The sequence below is a fragment of the Ochotona curzoniae genome, unplaced genomic scaffold (assembly GCF_017591425.1).
Source record: "Ochotona curzoniae isolate NIBS_2020 unplaced genomic scaffold, NIBS_Ocur_1.0 scaffold_3208, whole genome shotgun sequence".
Classification (NCBI taxonomy): domain Eukaryota; kingdom Metazoa; phylum Chordata; class Mammalia; order Lagomorpha; family Ochotonidae; genus Ochotona; species Ochotona curzoniae.
Window position 1 is genome coordinate 61,587,672 of NW_024467106.1, and position 20,710 is coordinate 61,608,381.

Below are 20,710 nucleotides of genomic sequence, written 5' to 3' on the forward strand. Positions count from 1 at the left end.
ATGAGACAAGATTTCAGGTCTTCATTTTAACCGTTTATACTACAGGTATCCCAAGATTTCAACTGTGTAAGAATACCTCTATTCAAGGCACTCGATTATTAAGAAACTCAAACTATCAGTATATTCCGGCTTTTTGATAGACATAAAATAAAACTGCTCCCTGAAGCAATTTCTCAGGATGTTCACTGTTCTGTAAAAGCTGTGAGCATCTAATTAAAGATTACTAAGGGTTAAATACTTATCCTCTGGCCCCTGCTGCCTACACCCTGCCAGAACATTCTCTAAGCTTTTAAATATTGCTTCGATGGTCTGCATTTTTATTTCCAGGGAAAAAGCAAAGTTTTGTCCCACAGGCAGCAGGCCACTAGTTTATGAGCTTCCAGTCACCTGAGTTCTGGCTGAGATGAAGGTTCTGTGCCCTACACTTCTCCTGTCCCTGCTTGCGCCTCTGGTCAAGCCAGCACCACCAATTCAGCAGGACTCAGGAATCACCTTCGACTATGCAGCAGACCACTTGGAAGAAGCCGTATTTACCCAAGATGATGAGAATAAATACCTGCATGGAAAATATCTCAAGGTACTTAATTTTTATTGTAATTTTAACTTGTAAAATCGTGTGCATTTAAACGCATGGTGGGTTTGTTTTGTTTTTCCGAAGGTGCTTGATAAGAGAAAAGCAGCAACATTTGAGGTGATTCAAAGTACTCTATAATAATTGTTGCTAAGATTACATTTTTAAAATGTGCATGCCTCTCAGATGAATGAACAAGTATGTAGGATAACTAAACAGTATCTGCAGAAACAAAAAGAATAAAATTTAAGATGACCCCTGACCAGTTACCATTTATATGTTAATAATGTTGCACAGTGCTTTTATGTGCATATAATTCCTCAAAAATAAATTAGGACTGCATATTAGGAGAAACAAAAATGAATGATTGAATGATTGGCTTTATAGCTTTATTATTTTAGAGAAATGTTGCCCCCAAAATCAATAGAAGACACCTAGCTACGTTAAATCGGTTTTAATGGCTTAAATCCTCTCCCAATTTTTCTCAAGTAACTGCAACTAGAATAAACACTACTGGATGAGTGCCTTCCACACGATTTACACTCTGCCTTTAGGATCCATGCTGTTACTTGTGGTTTTCTTGGCATGTAGACAGGAACGATGCTTACAGAAAATGCTAACACAGCAGCTAAGTATGTCACACACACACACACACACACACACACAGAGGAAATGAGAAATACAGTAAACAAAATACAATAATGATTGCTTCAAAAGTCCTTTTGGGGATTAAATTAGATGGGAAAGACTTAAAGATGGGCTACTTGCATATTTTTGATAAAGGATATGTTAAGCAAATTTTAGCATCACAGTTTTTTCTCTCAATGGAGTCAGCTCTCTATCAATTCTAAGAACACTTTCAAAATTCCAAGGTTTCTAAGTTTAGAGATTTTTTTTCCTTCTCTGCTTCTTCCTTTAAAGAACTTTAATGGGGTTCTTTGGTCTTCATATAAATGCAGGAAATAAAATTCAAGGACTCCAAATCACATGTATAAACACAGAGTGCAGGAGACTCTCAAGTGCACACAGAGTCAGGAGTTAGGACAGAGGCAAGGTGGAAGAGCTTCCCACGGTAGGACTGGACCCCACGGAACACAGCGTAAACTAACAACAGAAAATCTGCTCCTCGAGACTGGCAGAGAGTCCACGGCAAGGACCCCAGATCCCTTGAAGTACATGGTGAAGAATTTAGATTTGAGATTGGGCATCTGGAAAGCAGAGGGCAATCAGCAACAAAAGGGTGCAGAGGACCAGGGCTTAATGGAGACAGGAGGTCACTAAATAAGGGCCACCTCTGCAGCAGACAGCAAGCCCTACTCATGATTTTGTAGGTGTGACCTGCAGGCTTGGTAATCCCACTCGTAATGACAGAATCCGGTGTGAGGAACTCAGCTCAGTCAAGGACCTAAAGAACACTTTTACTTAAAAGTTACTCTTCTGATTCAGGGAATTTTCCCCTAGATCCCATTTGGAATTCCAATAGGTGCAATATTTAATAAGAACAGAATTTAGATGATGAATCTTTAAAATTTGTTTTGTTAAAGGAGTATACAGGCCAGAGTGAAAACTAGCTCTAACAACTCCTTACTTTATTCTTTAACGACCAGTGTCTCAATGGAGCACAAAAGCAATGTTACTGTTACAGTTCTTCAGTATCAGAATCAAGCCTTATTATAACTAAAAAACAAATTATTTTTCCAACAGGAAAAACAAACAGGGGTAAGAATTGTGAAGAGAAGCTTTGAATTACAAAATGATATGATAACACCCGAGCTTCCTAAGAAAGAAAATGATGGTAAGTATGAATAATGTATTATCTATTTTTTTTTCCAAAAAAGATGTCTTCTTTGTAATAGTAAAAAATTGACTCAAGATACAATAAATAAATACAAACAGCAAAACTGTATCCCTGAAGATAAAATCAAACAGGCAAACTGAGGGTGTATATTACCTGCCACCTACAAAGTGAGTAAGCTATGTCAAACAGGAACGTCTAGGACAACAAAAGTTAGTTCAAACTTGGCCTCCATAAAATATGTCTCTGTCCAGAGAAAATTACTCCAAGAACATTTTAAGAACAATTATTTGCTAAAGACAATGGATAGCCTAGGGACATGGTAAATACAATATAATCTTATTCAAGAATCTCACAAAAGAAAAATGGTTATATGTGTAAAAACTGCATAGAGAGGTACATTTCAACTGAAACAACATATGAGCTATCACAAAATAAATTATGAACTATGATAGTTCGTATGTATTTTATTCTTGCTCTATAAAAAATTTTGTACAAAGCTTACATACAAATTTCTATTTTTTACAAGAAAATTCAAATGAATCATAATAAACACATCTTACGTTTTTATTTTCATAAGTTATTAGCAAATGGAAAGATCATAAAATGTCAGTTTACTCCAAAATTATAAATTTTAGGTGATCCTAATAAAATTGTCATTAAATGTCTTCATAAAACTAGCAAAACTAATTATAAAGTTTATATAGAAAAACATGCACAGATAGCCTGGGAAATATTGAACAACACAGATGCAGAAACTAGACTCATTATACAGTAAGCATACTATAAGGACTCTGAACTAAAAAAAGTATATTACTGGCATATTAATAGACTCAAGTACCAATGGACTAGAACAGAAAGTCTTGGAAATAGAAACACCTATGGAAACTTGACATATAAAAAAGTTATCAATTCAAAAGAAATGCGCACTCCAGCAACTGATCTTGGCTGCTCACACAACTCTGCATTAACATAAAGAAGCAGCTGATTCAAGGAACTGGGAAAATTCAAAATTAATCAGGGACATCTTGTCATTATAAAAAATAAGGAAATTATTAAAGAACAATGGGGATAAATCTTTTAATTGCATAAAAGTATAATAAATAAATAGGGATGAACACATAAAAGATGTAAAACAGCTATACACTGAAAGGAGTGCAGATTTTTGGTGTAGCAATGAAGATGTCACTTTTGATGCCCTCGCCCCATATTGGAATGCCTGAACTCGGGTACTGGGTCACTTCTGATTCCAGCTTCCTGCTACTGCGGACCTTGAGAAGCATCAATGATGTGTCACGTAGCTGACCCCTTGAAACCCATGCTGGAGACCTGGTATTGAGTTCCCAATCCCAGCTTTGACCTGGCCCAGCCAGGTATTGCAGGCATCTGAGTAGTGAACCAGAGGATGGAAGATTTGTTTCCTTCTCTCTGCCCTTCAGATAAAATTTAAAAGAAAACAAACACATATTTTTAAAAGACTTAGAATAAAGATATAAGCATCAAGATATTGTGGTGGTGGCTTAAAAACTTTGTGGTACTACATATTAAGCTGCGAATTGTGGTGTCAGCATCTCATATTGTGTGCTAGTTTGTGTCTCTGGATGCTCCACTTGCAATCCAGCTCTTTGCTAATGCAGCTGGCCAAGCAGCAGAAGACGGCTCTGGTCCTTGTGCCCCTGAAACCATGTGGGAGATTTGGATGAAGCTCCTGGCTGCTGGTTTCGGCCTGGCCCAGCCTCAGATGTTGTGGGTATTTGGGGAATGATCCACTGGGTAGAGGATCTCCCAATCTCTTTCTCCCTCTCCCTCTCCCCCTCTCTCTCACACACTCACACAGAGGGAAAAAAAACGGAATAACAAAAAAAAAAAAAGATTCCAAAAATCAACTGGTTTTTGATGATGTGTCAGTACAAGTCAATAAGGGAAAAAGAATAATCTTTTCCAAAAATAGTAGGGAAGGAACTAGATAGTCATAGGGCAAGAAGGAAAAAGAATCATGACCTTTCTTGGCATTATCTATAAAAATTGATTTGTAATGATCCTCCTACCTAAAAGAGTTGAAACTATACATTTTCTAGGAAAAGAAAAAGGAATGAAAGTTCAGTGGATAGCAAACATTTCTGAACAGTAACAAAAAGCTTGAACTATAAATAAGTAAATGTTATCAAAATTTAAAATGCTTGTTCTTCAAAGGACACTAACAAGGATATAAAAAAGGAAGATTTATAATCGATTTGTATAAAAAATCCTAAAATGACTTACACCTAGAATGTTTACTCTTTATTAATGACATAATATTCAATTAATATTAGGCAAAATGTATGAAAGGGCACTTAACCAAATAAAATATGTGGATAATAAATAAGCAAGTTAAAAGAAGCTCAATATCACTCATTGGGGAAATACAAATTAAAATGCAATGAGATACCATGTTATATTCTATTTAAATTAATTAAAAATAAAAAGACTGATCATACCAAAACTGGTAACATGTGGAACAATTGGAATGCTCATACTCTGATGGTGGGATTGTAAAATGGCATCATCCTTTGGAAATAATTTGAGACTTTCTTCAAAATATAAAATGTACACTCTAGCCATTCCATTAAAAGAAATCTACTCAGAAGAGCATCAAGTCCACAAGAACTGGAAAATAAATGTTCTTATTAAAGCAGCCAAAACTTTAGAACAGACTCAACTTTGTAAGAAAATGGTTGTCAATTATACTGAAACAATAGAATTCTATACAGTAAAAAAGCAGAATAATACACTGATATATGCAACAATAATTGATGACTCAAAATATAAGGATACTACAAATAATTTGTGGGCAGGCAGAATATTATGATACAAAAGGTTTTTGAAATCTATGCATAATTTTCTGGAATATGCATCTTTCATGAACTTTCTAAAGACACCTTGTATCTAAGCTGAGTGTAAGAAGTTAGATATGAAAGTCAATACTGTGATTCTTCTTGTAAGTGTGAATTATAATTATTAAAACAGATTAAGTTAATACTAGGAGGGAGGGATGGTCAAAAAATGAGAAAACATGGAGAAATGAATATGTTAATTATATTGATTGTGGCAAAGGTGTCATGGATATTTACTATGTCAAAACTTATAAATTGTACAATTAAAATACGTATAATTTAGTATGTGTCAGTTAACCAAAATCTGTGGCAGTAACAGAGTTTAAAAGGATTCTCCCTGGTTTAATCTGTGACTAAGAAGAGAATATCTAAACTTATAGAACGTCAACTGCAAAGGAGTTATGATGGTATTAGAAAAAAAACACCATTTGATAACTATTCTAGTGGTAAGTAATTCAGTTATGAATTAACAGATGTCCAAACTAATGGGTGAAGAGCTTGATGACATATCAGACATTCGAATGAGTAATAACATGTATGGCAATATAATTCTATCATTAGAAGCCAGATACTTTCCAACTACCACTTACACTTTTACGACTTTGTTCCCAATTTAGAAATGCCCACGTGCCTGCTATGTGTCTGTCTGAGTGGCTCTGTGTACTGTGAAGAAGTTGACATTGATGCTGTACCACCCTTGCCCAAGGAATCAGCCTATCTTTATGCACGATTCAACAAAATTAAAAAGCTGACAGCCAAAGATTTTGCGGACATGCGTAAGTTTAAATATTGCATAAGTATTCACTCATGCTTTAACTCACATGAACTTAAGCTTCTATATACTGGCAGCCTGCCACACCAAGAGTTGCCACAGCCATAGTATGTAAGTTTCTCTGTCACTTCACAAAAAATGCACTGGTTTGTTGGTCAATTGTTTCTCCATTGAGACACTCATCTTCTTACTTTCCTGGTTTGTAAATTCATCAACTTCCCCAAATTTGTAACTCAATTAAACATAACTGGTGTTTTTATGGTCACCCCACAGGATGGTAAAAAAAAAAAAACAACAAAACCAAAACCAAAAAAAACTATTATTTGAAACATGCATTCTCAGGTGAGGATGAACAACGCAGTTTTCTCTCTTCTAGCTTCAGCTTTCACGCTGTAAACAAGTGCCCTGTTCACAGTCCATCTGTTGCCACATTTGTATGCTTCTGTTGTTGCTGTTGATTTTGCTACTGAAAATGGCTTGGGCCCTGCGTAAGGGCTCAGCGGCTAAATCCTTGCCTTGCACATGCCAAGATCTCATATGGGTGCCAGTTCGTGTTCCAGCTGCTCAACTTTCCATCCAGCTCCCTGCTTGTGGCCTGGGACAGCAGTGGAGGATGGGCCCAAGGGACCCCGCACCCAAGTGGGAGAACAAGAAGAAACTCCTGGCTCCTGGCTTTGGGTTGACCTAGCTTCAGCTGTTAGGGCCACTTGGGGAGTGAATCAGTGGATTGAGGACTTTTTTCTCTGTGTCTTCTTCTCTCTGTAAATGTGCCTTTGCAATAAAAAGGAAGGAAATAGGGAGGGAAGGAGGGAAGGAAGGAAGGGAAAGGAAAAAAGGAAGGAAGGGGAAAGGAAAGAAAGAAATGGCCCCTAAACAAAGCAGTATCTAGTATTCCTAAGCAGAAAGTGGCTCTCATGAACCCTGAAGAGAAAATACACTTAGGTATGAATTACAATGCCATGCTAATCAATCACCAATATATATTAAATGTTGTTCAATAAAGACACACATAAAACCTGCTCATGGTAATAAGTGATGAATACATGTCACCAGAGGCTTGTGGAAACCTATCCCTGGGGGCAAAGGTTCAGTACCCACTAATTCAGTATTTATAGCCAACTTTATTGAACATGCATGACTATCATGAATGAGAAGCAACTACATTTTATAATCATCCCATACCCAAGTGAAACACACAGAATTTTTCAGTCTCTCAGTCTGACTTCTCCAACACAGAGAATATTTTTGTCTTTGTTGCTGCAATCTGTAAGTCACTGAGAGATTAAGACAATTTACCCACTATGGCTAGTGCTTGGGCTAGTTAGCGCTTTGGACACTGCGCTTCCATTTTGGGGTACCTGGGTTTGAGTCCTGCCTCCGTTTATTTCCAGCCTCCTGCTGATTCAGACTCTGGAATGCAGGAAGCACTTGAATCTCTGCTACCACTTGGGAGACGTAGGTTTAGTTCCTGGCTGCTGCCTTTGGTCTGGCTCAGCCTAGCATTTGAAGGATTTGGGGCAGTAAATAGACTGTGGGAGCCCTCTGTGATACTCTGTTAAATACATTTTTTTTTAAAAGGAAGGCTTAAGCATTGAAAAAAAAAATAACATATTAACATACAGTATAAAAGGAACACACTGGCAAAATAAATCCAAAATTATCACATGAGTCCATTCAATCAAACGCTTATTTCCCATGATTTGCACATTTGCCTGTGCATGGCAAGAAATTCAGAGAAAGGAAAAGTTCACTGACACTAAGCTTCTTCTCAAGCTGAGATTTGAATACTGTGGTTAGAAAGCACATCCTGCCAGGAACTATCAGATGTTCAGTTTGTTTAACCAGATATCATTAAGCATTAACTGCAAATATCAAATGTAAGAGATGTTTCAGTTCACACAATCAAAATTCAACTTAGTATTTTTTTTTGTATATGTCTTCTTCCAAAGCTAACCTAAGAAGGCTTGATTTCACGGGAAATTTAATAGAAGATATAGAAGATGGAACGTTCTCAAAACTTTCCCTTTTAGAAGAACTTTCACTTGCTGAAAATCAACTACTGAAACTTCCAGTTCTTCCTCCCAAACTCACTTTATTTAATGCAAAAAACAATAAAATCAAGAGTCGGGGAATCAAAGCAAACACTTTCAAAGTAAGTATTTCCTATTTTTAAATGAAGATATTATTTATATAGTAATACTATTAAGCTTATTCAGTATAGTTTATGGCTATATGTTATTGAAAAGACATAACTCCTACCATGTTTCACAGGACTTTTTTCACATGTTCACACAAGCAAAAACTTTGTTAGACAGACCTGGTTAGCCCCTCAAGGCACTTACAGTATACAAAAAACTCAAACGGGACTTTTCCTACATGTCTTATTCCTTATAATGCTGGCAATTTACTAATTCCAACAAAAAGAATAAAGTTCCAAAGGCAAACACTGGCTTTAACTTTCAATCTTTTAAAATAAGATGTGTAAATTCTAGTTTTCTTTGAATTCCGTGGTGACACCTAACAAAAAGTTCTACCAAATGTAGTAGGAATTAAGTACGTTTCTTAACTCCGTACCTTAAGAAACATGTAGGAAAAAGGGAAGGTGATCTACTCTGATTAGGTAGCCAGTTTGTCCCAAAACACAAAGTCTAGAAGTAATCACCTCATTTCCTGACTTCCATACCCAATCATTCCCGTCCTGGAGGGAGGGCCACTATAGACAAGAGGAGGAAGCAGTCATGCTGCCAAAACAATCATGCTGGCAAGACACAACCTCTCTCAAAAGGCAAGATTCGACAACGAGAAACAGCAAGTCCTACGCTAGTGACTGTTCCTAGTGAAACAGATTTGGAACAATATACACTTACAGGTGCATTGCTTAAATCCTGTGAAGGAACACAGACTTCAATAACACTCATACACTATTTTCCTGACAGAAACTGAATAATCTCTCCTTCCTCTACTTGGACCACAACGCCCTAGAATCTGTGCCTCCTAATTTACCAGAAAGTTTGCGTGTAATTCACCTTCAGGTATGACTGTTCTTTCCAAACTATGGAAACTTTAAATGACCTATAGTTCAACCTTAGGTGCACTGGGAAACACTTCATACGAAAGTGAAATTAGATTAGATCTGCGTGGTAGTCTGATGTCTGAGAACCGTACTGTGACATGCAGGGCACAGCACAGGCACTTGAAGTGTGGGATGCTTAGATCTCTGATATAGGATTCTTCCTGAAAGAGTAACAGATATTTCCTTTTGTAGACTTTCCTAGTGTTTTATAGTATACAAACTTTAGATGATGCAACAATTAAGAGGAAAACAAAGTTGATCTCTCAGAACCAAGAATTCCCATTTGTTCTTTCTACTTTAAAGAGCACTAAGGACACAGTGTCCATTGGAGCTGCTAGTCTAGAGCAAGATTCTTTCTCCACCTGAATATAATCCCATCTGTACTCAGAATATTGTGTTACTCATGTACTATTCTAATAGCTCATGGTCTTTTCCATCTAGCAATACTAGAGACTTTTAGAGTGGAGCCCAGATTACACCAAGAGGGCTTTATTACATGACGATATATAGTTGGTACAATATTAAAAAAGTTTTTTGTATCAAATATTCTATGGGAACCCATTGCATTGACATGCAGTTTGATTTCAGCTTTCTTCTTATTTTTCAGTTTAACAACATAACATCAATTACGGACGATACATTCTGCAAGGCCAACGACACTCGTTACATAAGGAGCCGCATTGAAGAGATACGGCTGGAGGGCAATCCAATACTTCTTGGGAAGCATCCAAACAGCTTTATTTGCTTGAAAAGATTACCCATAGGGACATACTCTTAACCATGATCAGTGCAGCATATAAACAGGAATACTCATAATCTATCTCAACAATGTCTAAAAGAGTACAACTATTGGCTTTAACATTAACCTTGTATTTCACTAAAAGAACTATGTGCAAAAGCCTGACACACAGCAGGAAAAGGATCTAATTTCCAAACTCCAAACAAACTGATGTGAAAATATCTAGGCGGCCTTGCAAAATCTTCCCAGTTAATACCAGACTATCATTTCAAAGGCATGTTTTTATGTAAACACTCAAATTTCAGATGCACTATTTCCATTACAAATTCAGAGGAGAAGTACAAGGAGTTTTCAATTGTTGCCTTTCTTGGCCTATACCATATATCGAGAACCTTTAAGGCAGATGTTCCCAGCATTCTGCTAAGCTGAGTGTTTCTAGCTGTCTCCATTTTCTTTTATGACTCACACATCAGACACTATGAAGTAGAATTTAGTTTTCTTCCTATCAAGGCAGCTATTTTGTATATTTTCACTTACCATAAAAATATAGTCTTAAACATAGGCAAAATTTTTCAAATAAAATTTCTCTCCGATAAAACAGCTGAAATGTCTAAAGTTTTTCTTTGTGATCACACTTAAATGATAGTGAGATATTTTTAAAAATCCCTTTCATTGAAATATAAACATTGCAAGTTTAATATAAAACATTTAATACTTTCAAGCAGGCCCAAATCAGTAAGTTTGTAAGAAAAATCCCAGAAATTCAACCTCATTTCTAGAGAAAAGCCATAGGTTCTCCAGTGTAAAAGTCTTCTAATACAAGATAACAGCAAGTAATTTTCATTCTACACTGTAGGCATGAGAATGTCGTCAAATACTTTTTTCCAAATATGGGGAAGGAAAACAAAGTCTACGCTGTGGTGTTACCCCATAGCACCTTTCCATTCTCCACACACACACATGTTCACCCACACTGGACGGCCAAAGTCTCACAGCAAAGTTTTCCAAATGCCCTTGGTGAATGAACAAGTTTAATGGGAGTCTCTCAGTGCTCAATCTCATAAATCTAACTTGTAATATTACAATGCTGCCAGATTAAAGTTCTGAAGATAGCTTTTCTCACACCCTACTGAAAAGCCTTAGTCTACACACTGCCTCGGAGTTAAATGCAGAAGTATTTCAATCTTTTAGAAACATGAGTCTAAACTATATATGAAAAATCAGTATCATTTCTACTATAAATTAGACCTTAGAATCAAGCTATTCTCTGTACATACTATACACAGAACAGTTATTTCCATTTTGAAAGCATTTGCTTGATTTTCCCCCTGATCTATGTTTGTTTTTAAATTATGTTCCCTGCTTGTCACCTTGATTCCAAAAGCAAAGTTTTTCACCAAAGCATCTGTGATCTCTTAGGGGCACAATTATTACCCTAACAACGCTTCTTAATTCATTCACTTATTTTGGTATTAATGCTCATAACTATTTTATGCTTTCTTATCATTTTGTGTGCATGCTTTACTTCTCTGTGACTGAAAGCTCACGGTGAGCACATCTGAATTGAATATACAATAAACATTGTAGAATCTACCTAACCAGAAAAGTTCTGTTTTATTTGGAAAAGTACAATCTTTACGCCATCACAGTCCCCACATCACAAAAATAAATGAAGAAATTGGTTTCATCTGAAAAGTGTAGTAGTAGCCCTGAAACGGTTCAGTGCTCAGAAACAGTTCAGACGGTCAGAGAAGTCTATGAAGCATCTAGTTTCCAGAACAATATATTTTCCTTTTTTAAGGATGCCATCTGCTTTAAGTAGCTACTTTTTTTTTTTTACTTTTATTATTACTTTTTAATTTTTTGGAACAATGGCCTAGGGTCTAGGATTTCCCTACTCCTCCCCAAATTCCCAACCCCTGACTGAATTTCCCCATATTATTACAATAGTACAGTCCTTCATAAGCAGTCATATGTCCATCAGCCTGTTATTGAAGTGTGTCCTGACACTGCTGCTACAGACAATGCCAGGGAGTCCAATATCCAATTGTCAAGATAGGAAAACACAAAATAACTCAATAACCAGTAGCTGAGAAAAAATGCTGAAAAGCCAAAAAAAGATCACAATACAAAGTCTGAATTATAAAATTTTCTCAAAGAAGCAACTTTGAGACTTACAGACAAGAAGACAAGAATCGGCATATTTTATACCTTCATAGACACATCTTTAAATTATAGACAAACACCAATTCACTAAGATCAAGAAAATACCAAACAATGACAGAAAATAAAAATATTCTGAATCCATTAAGCATTTTATGCCTTGACCTTGATTATCAAATAAAGCTTAAAACTGAAGCCAATTCACTCCTTCCAAATATTGTTAAAACAAACTATGATGACATGTATAAAATGGAAAGACATCCCATGTTCATTCACTAGAAGATTTAACATTGCTATGTTTCAATTCAAATCAAAACAATCTATAGATCCAATGTAACCCTATCATAATCTTTGTGTGGGAACAGAAATTCTATACCAATATTCTTATAGAATCTCAAAAGAACTTCAACAAAAGAATCTTGAAAAGAACAAAGAGTATTTCCCAACTTCAAAATTTTCTACAGAACTACAGCAACCCAGTGTCCAGAGAAACGGATGCATAAGCAAAATGTAATATATACAAGGACAGAAATAAAGGAAATCTGACCCATGCTGAGACTGACATATCTGATACATGAATGAACTTCAAGGATATGACGCAAAATGAAATAACCCAGACAACAAGGAGACTCCACTTAGGCAAGGCACTTGCTCAGATTCATACAATCAGAAAACAGAATGCTATCTGTTGCTACATGTTCATTCCATCTGCATGCCAGCAGTTGGGCACCTTCTGTGGACTTACCAATCTTTACTAATTCTAACTTGGTTGTGAATATGCTCCTTCATTCCCTCTCTGCACCCCTTTCCCAACATTTGCTGCTCAGTTTCTAAGCCTCTTTACCCAACAATAATTCAGAAGCTTGACACAAAAACTCTGGCCTAGTAAATTAAGATTATAATATTGCAAGGTAAATATGTTGTGATTATATTTTTATTAATATTAATAATTCTACTTTTTAAGGCTTGTTTTTCAAAAAGTGCATTTTAAAATAAGTTACAATCTAACCACACTTCTTTCAGGATATTTTGTAATATATTCATTGATTTGCCATATGTACCCCTTCATTAAAGCAAATGCAAATTCCAGACATCAATAGAATATTTTCTCCTGGTTGAAAACATTAACACAAGGATACTATGGCCAGATCCACAAGTTAACAATGGTTCCTTTTTCTTATATTTTTAAATGAAAAGACTTCACACATTACCTTGAAATGTTTAAATGTGCGCTTACGAAATTCATACCACTTCACAAAATAATGTAGACTTCGGAAAAACATGAAGATATCTCTTTTTTCCTCTGCTCTGTAGAAACAAAAGATTTTACAATCAATAATTTTACTATTCAAGTGATTGACTCAATCTTTATTTTTCTTTTATACATATTCTTAAAAGATTTATTTATTCTTATTGGAAAGACAGATTTACAGAGAGAAGGAGAAACAAAGATCTTCCATCTGCTGTTTCACTCCACAAGTGGCCACAATGGTCGAGCTGAGCTGATTTGAGCCAGGAGCTTTTTCTATGTCTCCCACACAGGTGCCTGGTCCCAAGACTATGTGCCACCCTCTACTGCTTTCCAGGCCATAAGCAGGGAGCGGGATATGAACTGCTGCCCATATGAGATCCCAACACTCGCAATGTGAAGATTTAGCTATTGAGCCATCACACTGGGCCCTCTTCTATATCTTAAAAAGTAATTGATATATTTCTACAGATGGTGCAGTAAACACCTGTATCACTTCCTCTATGTGTGATTGACAATGCTAATTTCTAATTTCTAATTTTCCACTTTCAATTGTTTAAATCTTACCCATTTTCAAATTGAATGTCACAATTTTCAAAAATCTTATTTTATGAGTATGGTGTATTGAAGACTGAAGAACCTGTGCCAGTTTTCAGCAATTGTTAACCCAAAACATTCCAATAGGAGTGTCTTTGTAATGCTAATGACATGATTCAACTTGGCCCTTGAGTCTGGTCAGAGATCAACCACACTATTAGACTCCCCTGCAGGCACATGGACACCCAGAAGACTCAGACCTCTGGTCTAACCCTGCCTTTCAAATTAATAAATCAATCTTTTAAAAAAATTGGAAAATAGAGTTAACAAGGCCACGAGGGGAGAAGGTGCTGGAGATAGTCTTCAATTATGTGGCAAATGATTTAATGCCCGTGTAATGAAGTTCCAATAGAAACCCTGGATACACAAGCTGAGCATCCTGATTGACGAATACACTGATGTGCTGGGAAAAGGGAGGCAGCAATACAGATGCAACTGTTAGACTCCAGAAGGAAGCTTTTTGTCTCCTTGGACCTAGACCTTGTCTGTGCAATGCTTTCACTAAGTTGTTTTTGGATTGTAGCCTTCACATTGAAAAAAATTGCAGAGCCCGGCGTGGTGGTGCAGTGGTTAAGGTCCTCGCCTTGCACGCCCGGGATCCCATATGGGCGCCGGTTCTAATCCCAGCAGCTCTGCTTCTTCCCATCCAGCTCCCTTCCTGTGGCCTGGGAAAGCAGTCAAGGACGGCCCAAAGCTTTGGGACCCTGCACCCGTGTTGTTGACCCAGAAGAGGCTCCTGGCTTCGGCCTGGTTCAGCTCCGGCCACTGTGCTCACTTGGGGAGTGAATCATTGGACGGAAGATCTTCCTGTCTCTCCTCTCTGTATATCCGCCTTTCCAAAAAAAAAAAAATAAATAAATAAAATAAATCTTAAAAAAAAAAAGAAAAAAATTGCAAATATAGAGTTTAGGATTTATTTTATTTATTTGAAAGGCAGTTAAGAGGGCAGGAAAGATCTCCATCTGCTAGTTCAACCCCCAAGTGGCCACAGTTAGGCCAGGCCAAAGGCAGGAGTTTATCAGGGTCTCTCAATCCAGTGCAGAGGCTCAAGGCCTTGGGTATTCTTGCACTGCTTTCCCAGACATGCTAGCAAAGAGCTGGAAGGGAAATTAGGTAGCTACAGCAGCAATCAACATCTGCTATGAAACAACTGCCCTGTAGGAGGCAGTTTTACCCATTACAATATCTTGACACTCAACTGGGTTGTGAAAGGGTGGCAGTGTTAAAGGGGATTTTTCAGTAACCTAAGGGCTCTACCTCATTCAGAACGGATCTACAGAAAGCCAGTTAAAGCAAGGGAACCACTGACAACAAAATCATCAATACACTACAGCATATATCATAGATAATGCCAACTAAAAAATATTTTATTCCCTTGCCTATGAATTAAGATAAATTCTTGTGGCAGCTCAATCAATATGATAGCTTTCACAGTGCTTTCTATCAGTTGAATTTATTTTTTAAAGCTTTATTTTTGCAACGTCAGATATACAGAGACAAGGAGAGACAGAGAGAAAGATCTTCCAACCAACCATTTACTCCCCAAGTGACTGCAATAGTCAGTACTGTGCCGATCCGAAGCCAGGAGCCACCCACATGGGTGCAGGGTCCCAAGACTTTGGGCTGTCCTCAACTGCTTTCCTAGGCCACAGGCAGGGAGCTGGAAGGGAAGCGGGGCTGCCTGGTTAGAACCGGCGCTCATATGGGATCCCGGGCGTGCAAGGCGAGGACCTTAACCACTTGCGCCACCCACCGCGCCAGGCCCGAACAAAAACTTTCTATCAACTATTTTACATTCAAGGAACTCAAGGAAACAAAGAGCACACTATGTGCAACAAATGGAAATATTAATTTACCAATATAAAAATAAATGGAGAAGTATGTTAACTGAAAAATTCAAAAGAAGTGTTCAAAGTAGATTTGAGAGGTAGGCTAATACCCTTGCCTTACATGTGCTGGAATCCCATATGGACATCGGTTTGTGTCCCAGCTGTTCCACTTCCCATCCAGCTCCCTGCTTGTGGCCTGGGAAAGCAGTTTACAACGGCCCAAAGCCTGGGGACTCTGCACCTGTGTGGGAGACCTGAAGAAGTTCCTGTCTACTGGCTTTAGATTAGTTCAGCTCCAGCTGTTTTGGCCACTTGGGGGGCAAACCCGCAGACAGAAGATCTTTTTCTTCTCTGTAATCTGACTTTCCAATAATCTTGAAAAAAAAAAAAAAAGAGGACAATAGTGAGCAGCTGTGCATGCGCTGAACTGGGAGAGAATTCACTGAGTTCAGTGCATTGCACTAGTCCAACACAGAAAATAATACTGATGTTGGTATCCTATGGATCAAAATAGGTCCGTGTGGCCCTCAGATCCAGCGGCCAACAGGTCCTGGCATGATCAGCACCACCAGCAACCTAGCTGTATAGGGCACCTGGTGTCCCCCTAATCCTGGGATCTATTCCAATTGGAAGGGAGAGAAAAGTTGTACAGAAAACGGTGCAGCCTCATCACGGTATCACAGAAGGTAAAGAGTGGTGAGCCAGGAGCTGGGGCTACAGACCATGGTGGAAATCTAACATAAGAACCCAGACCTGGAACATGCTGGAGGAAGTGGCACAAGTGGCTGCAAACAAACAGCCGTGTACCAAACACAATAAGTAAAATAGATCCATGGGTGACACAGCTTAGAAACCTGCCCCAAGGAGAAGAATCTGATTACCACAACTACAATGGCCAAAGGCAAAATAAGATACTAAACAATAAATATTACTAAAGACTCCCCTGCAAAGGAGCAAAAGCCTTTGCCAAGTTCAGAGTTAACTGAGGAAGAAATTGAGAAAATGGGTGATACAGAATTCAAAACACTTGTTATAAAACTTATCAACGAGAAGCATGTTAAGCAGGCATTCAAGGAATTTAAGGAATATATTACACAAGAAATAGCAGCAATGGATCAAATGAAAGCTGTTAAGTCAGAAATGAAGAATACAGTGGAGCAAATTAAAACTACAGTGCAGAGTCTCCAAAACAGAATGAAGGAGGCTGAAGAATCTCAAAATTAGAAGATATTTCCTGTCACCAGGGGCAAACAAAAGGCTGGAAGCAGAGCTGGCTCAAGCTTAAAACGTATTCAAGAATTGAAAGACACTATTAAAAGGCCAAATATAAGAGTTATGGGATTCCCGTAAGGTGCACAAAGAGAAGTTGGGATTAAAGGTGTATTCAATGAAATATTAAGGGAAAATTTCCCTAATCTAGACAAACAATTGGGAAACAACATCTAGAAGGGACAGAGTTCCCAACAGGGTTAACCAAAAGTGATCTTCACCACAACACATGATCATCAAGCTCTCTGCAAATGAACATAAGGAAAAGATCCTTAAATGTGCACCTGAGAGGTCTGGTGTGGTAGCGGAGCAGCTTAAGTCCTCGCCCTGCACACACCAGGATCCCATATGGTTGCCGGTTCTGATCGCAGTGGCCCCTATTCCCTTCCAGCTCCCTGGTGTGGCCTGGGAAAGCAGCTGAGGATGGCCCAAAGCCTTGGAACCCCGCACCTGCTTGGGAGACCCAGAAGAGCTCCTGGCTCCTAGCTTTGGATTGGCCCAGCTCTGGCCATTGCGATCACTTGGGGAGTGAATCACCGGGTGGAAGATCTTCCTGTCTCTCCTTCTCTCTATATATTTGATTTGCAATAAAAATAAATACATTTTTAAAAATACATAAATAAATCTTAAATATATATACACAATAAGGTAAACACATGATAATCATAACAGATAACATGATTAACAGCAACCTTTAAATCTACTGTTTATTTTCTAAATGATTTCAAGTACAGTGTTAAAAACAACAATTATTACCCTAAATGTTGGTGTAATGGTCCCTAGGCATTTGTGGCATACTGATTATAGTACCATACTCCCCCTCAATAAAATCCATGGATTTTTTTAGTTTCTTATACAAAGTGGCATAATATTTGCATGGTATTTACATATATCCTCCCTATATGTTAAATAATTTCTAAATTATTGATAGGACAAATTAGGTACTATATAGCTAGTTGTTATACTGAATGATTATGAAACAGTAAGAAGATAAAAGGTTTATAGATGTTTAATACTGGTACATTTTTCTGAAGACTTTCAATCCTTGATATGAAGACCAAATGTGCAAAGGCAACTTGCTTTTTTTTGTAACTTGAGAAAGTAATGTATTTTAAACAATTACTAGTGTATATTTGGCAGCATGAAACTATAAACATGATTTTGTGGTGTAAATAACTGAAAAGAATAAGGATGTTGTAACAGAACAGTTTGCCTACACTACTGAACTTAAGCTAGCATAAATTCAAACCACAGTATTACAGTTGTAGGATATTAAATTGAATTCCCATAATATCACACCGTAAAAATCAGTTGTGCAATGTAACAAAATTAGGACATTCAAAATCTCTTAATACAGAAAAATAAACTAAACCTAATTGAGGACAGTGATGGAGAAAATGGGGGACAAATAAAGCTATACATCACAGGAGGAAAAAGGGAAAATGACAGGTAAGGTTTCTCCTGACTAGTACTTACTTCAAATGCAAATGAATTAAAAAGCAGAGATTAATAAAATGGATGAAAAGAAAAAACACTATATGTTGTCCACAAGAATCTCATTTCAGGTCTGAAGATAAATAGATTACATGTGAAAGGTGAGAAAATAGTAACCAAAAGAGAAAGGAGGTGTTCAAAAGAACATCAGACAAAATTGTCATTAAATCAAAACTGTTACTAGTGGAAGCACAACTCTCAACAATGGAGACAATATCAGCCAACAATAAAAAGAACCATACCCATCAACTTCTAAAAAATCAGCTCTATATGCATCAAGGACCTAAATCTGCACCCAAAAAATATCAAATAATAATAAGAAAACACAGGAAGCATTCTCCAAGATAGAGCAAAGACTTCTCAGAAAAGTGACCTAAAGTCCTGGCAGTGTGGCCTAGCTGCTAAAGTCCTCGCCTTGAGCACGCCAGGATCCCATATGGGTGCCGATTCTAATCCTAGCAGCTCCACTTCCCATCCAGCTCCCTGCTTGTGGCCTGGGAAAGCAGTCAAGGATGGCCCAAAGCTTTGGGACCCTGCGCCCGTGTGGGAGACCTGGAAGAAGTTCCTAGATCCTGGGCTGTTGCGCTCACTTGGGGAGTGAATCATCAGACAGAAGATCATCCTTTCTGTCTCTCCTCCTCTCTGTATATCTGCCTTTCCAATAAAATAAATAACTTTTTTTTTTTAAAGATTTATTTTATTTTTATTGGAAAGGCAGATATACAGAGACAAGGAGAGACAGAGAGGAAGATCTTCCGTCCGATGATTCACTCCCAAAGTGAGCGCAACGGTCGATGCTATGCCGATCCGAAGCCAGGAGCCTCTTCAGGGTCTCCCACGCGGGTGCAGGGTCCCAAAGCTTTGGGCCGTCCTCGACTGCTTTCCCGGGCCACAGGCAGGGAGCTGGATGGGAAGCAGAGCTGCCGGGATTAGAACCGGCGCCCATATGGGATCCCGGGCGTGCAAGGCGAGGACCTTAACCACTGCGCCACCGTGCCGGACCCAGAAGATAACTCTTAAAAAAAAAAAAAAAAAAAAAGAAAAGTGACCCAAAACACAGGCAGGCAAAATAAATAAATGGGACTACAGCAAACAAAAAAGCTTCTGTACAGCAAAGGAAATGATCACGAAAGTGAAGAAGCAACCAGCAGAATGGGAGAAAATCTTTGCACACTGCATGAGATAGAGAACTAATATCCTGGAATTACCAAGAGCTTCAGAGAGCTTCAGAGACGCAGGGACAGCAAAACAAACAACCCTGCAAAGAAATGGGCAAAGGAAATGAACAGACATTTTTCAAAAGAAGAAATTCAAATGGCTAATAGACATTTGAAAAAAAATGTTCAGGCTCCCTGGCAGTCAGGGAGATTCAAATGAAAACCACATTGAGGCTCCACCTAATTCCCATGAGACTGGTCTACATTCAGAATTCTATTACCACCACCTGCGGGTGTAGATGCAGGGAGAAATGTCACCCTCCTTCACTGTGGTGGGAGTGCAGGCTAGTACAACCACTATGGCAATCAGTATGGAGAGTGCTAACAGAACTGAAAATTGATCTGCTATATGACCCAGCTTTCCGACTTCCGTGAATACATCCGTTTTAAGTGAAATCTGCATAAGAGAAAGTGATCTGTAATCCTGCATTTACAGCAGCACAATATACAATAGCAAAGACATGGAAACAACACAGATGCCCATTAAAAGAGGAATGGATAAAGAAACTGATACATCTACTCCATGGAATGCTACAACTTGCAACCAAATGGTTCCAGCTGGAGATCGTTATGCTCAGTGAAATAAGTCAATCCCTAAAAGACAAATATCATGGTTTCTCTGATATAAGACAAAATATATAGGTAAACATGAATGTACATACAGTCAGCTAGAGGAATTGTATAATAGAGACTATTATATCCAGATGTGAAGATACAATGCAGTATGCATTTCTACTTCCAAATCAAAGATGGACACCCAATTAAACTTAAGTATATCTTGACAATAGGATGCTAGACTTTTCCACTATCTATACCTACAATGTTAGGATGCACTCAAATAGCGGAACTATGGACTTATGATTGCTTTTTAAAGACTATTATTGAAATAAAATAGGAGAAGTCGGGGGGAAGTAAGAGGAGAAATCCCAGAGCCTTTGGAACTGTATCACAAAATAATTAATAATAATTTAAAAAACTACAGCCAAAAATACCCCAGTATTTTAAAGACCAGATTTAATAGACTTACATAGCAATCTTTGTTCAATAACAGATAGCTACTGTGGTTAAC

General features: G+C 37.9%; 2 protein-coding genes across 2 annotated transcripts in view; one reads left to right on the top strand and one right to left on the bottom strand.

The window, feature by feature from the left end:
* The window catches only part of LOC121145000 (centromere protein P), a 221,490-nt gene that overhangs the window by 153,937 nt on the left and 46,843 nt on the right, over positions 1 to 20,710 (bottom strand). Inside the window, exon 5 of the mRNA XM_040963626.1 lies at positions 13,198 to 13,294. Coding sequence (XP_040819560.1) covers positions 13,198 to 13,294 — 97 coding nt within the window. The remainder of the gene's footprint in view (positions 1 to 13,197; positions 13,295 to 20,710) is intronic.
* On the top strand, positions 345 to 10,162 carry OGN (osteoglycin). The gene is made up of 6 exons (XM_040962781.1): positions 345 to 577; positions 2,276 to 2,366; positions 5,857 to 6,015; positions 7,961 to 8,163; positions 8,948 to 9,043; positions 9,692 to 10,162. Exons 1-6 carry the CDS (start codon positions 404 to 406, stop codon positions 9,860 to 9,862), a joined length of 894 nt encoding a protein of 297 aa, XP_040818715.1. The 5' UTR covers positions 345 to 403; the 3' UTR covers positions 9,863 to 10,162.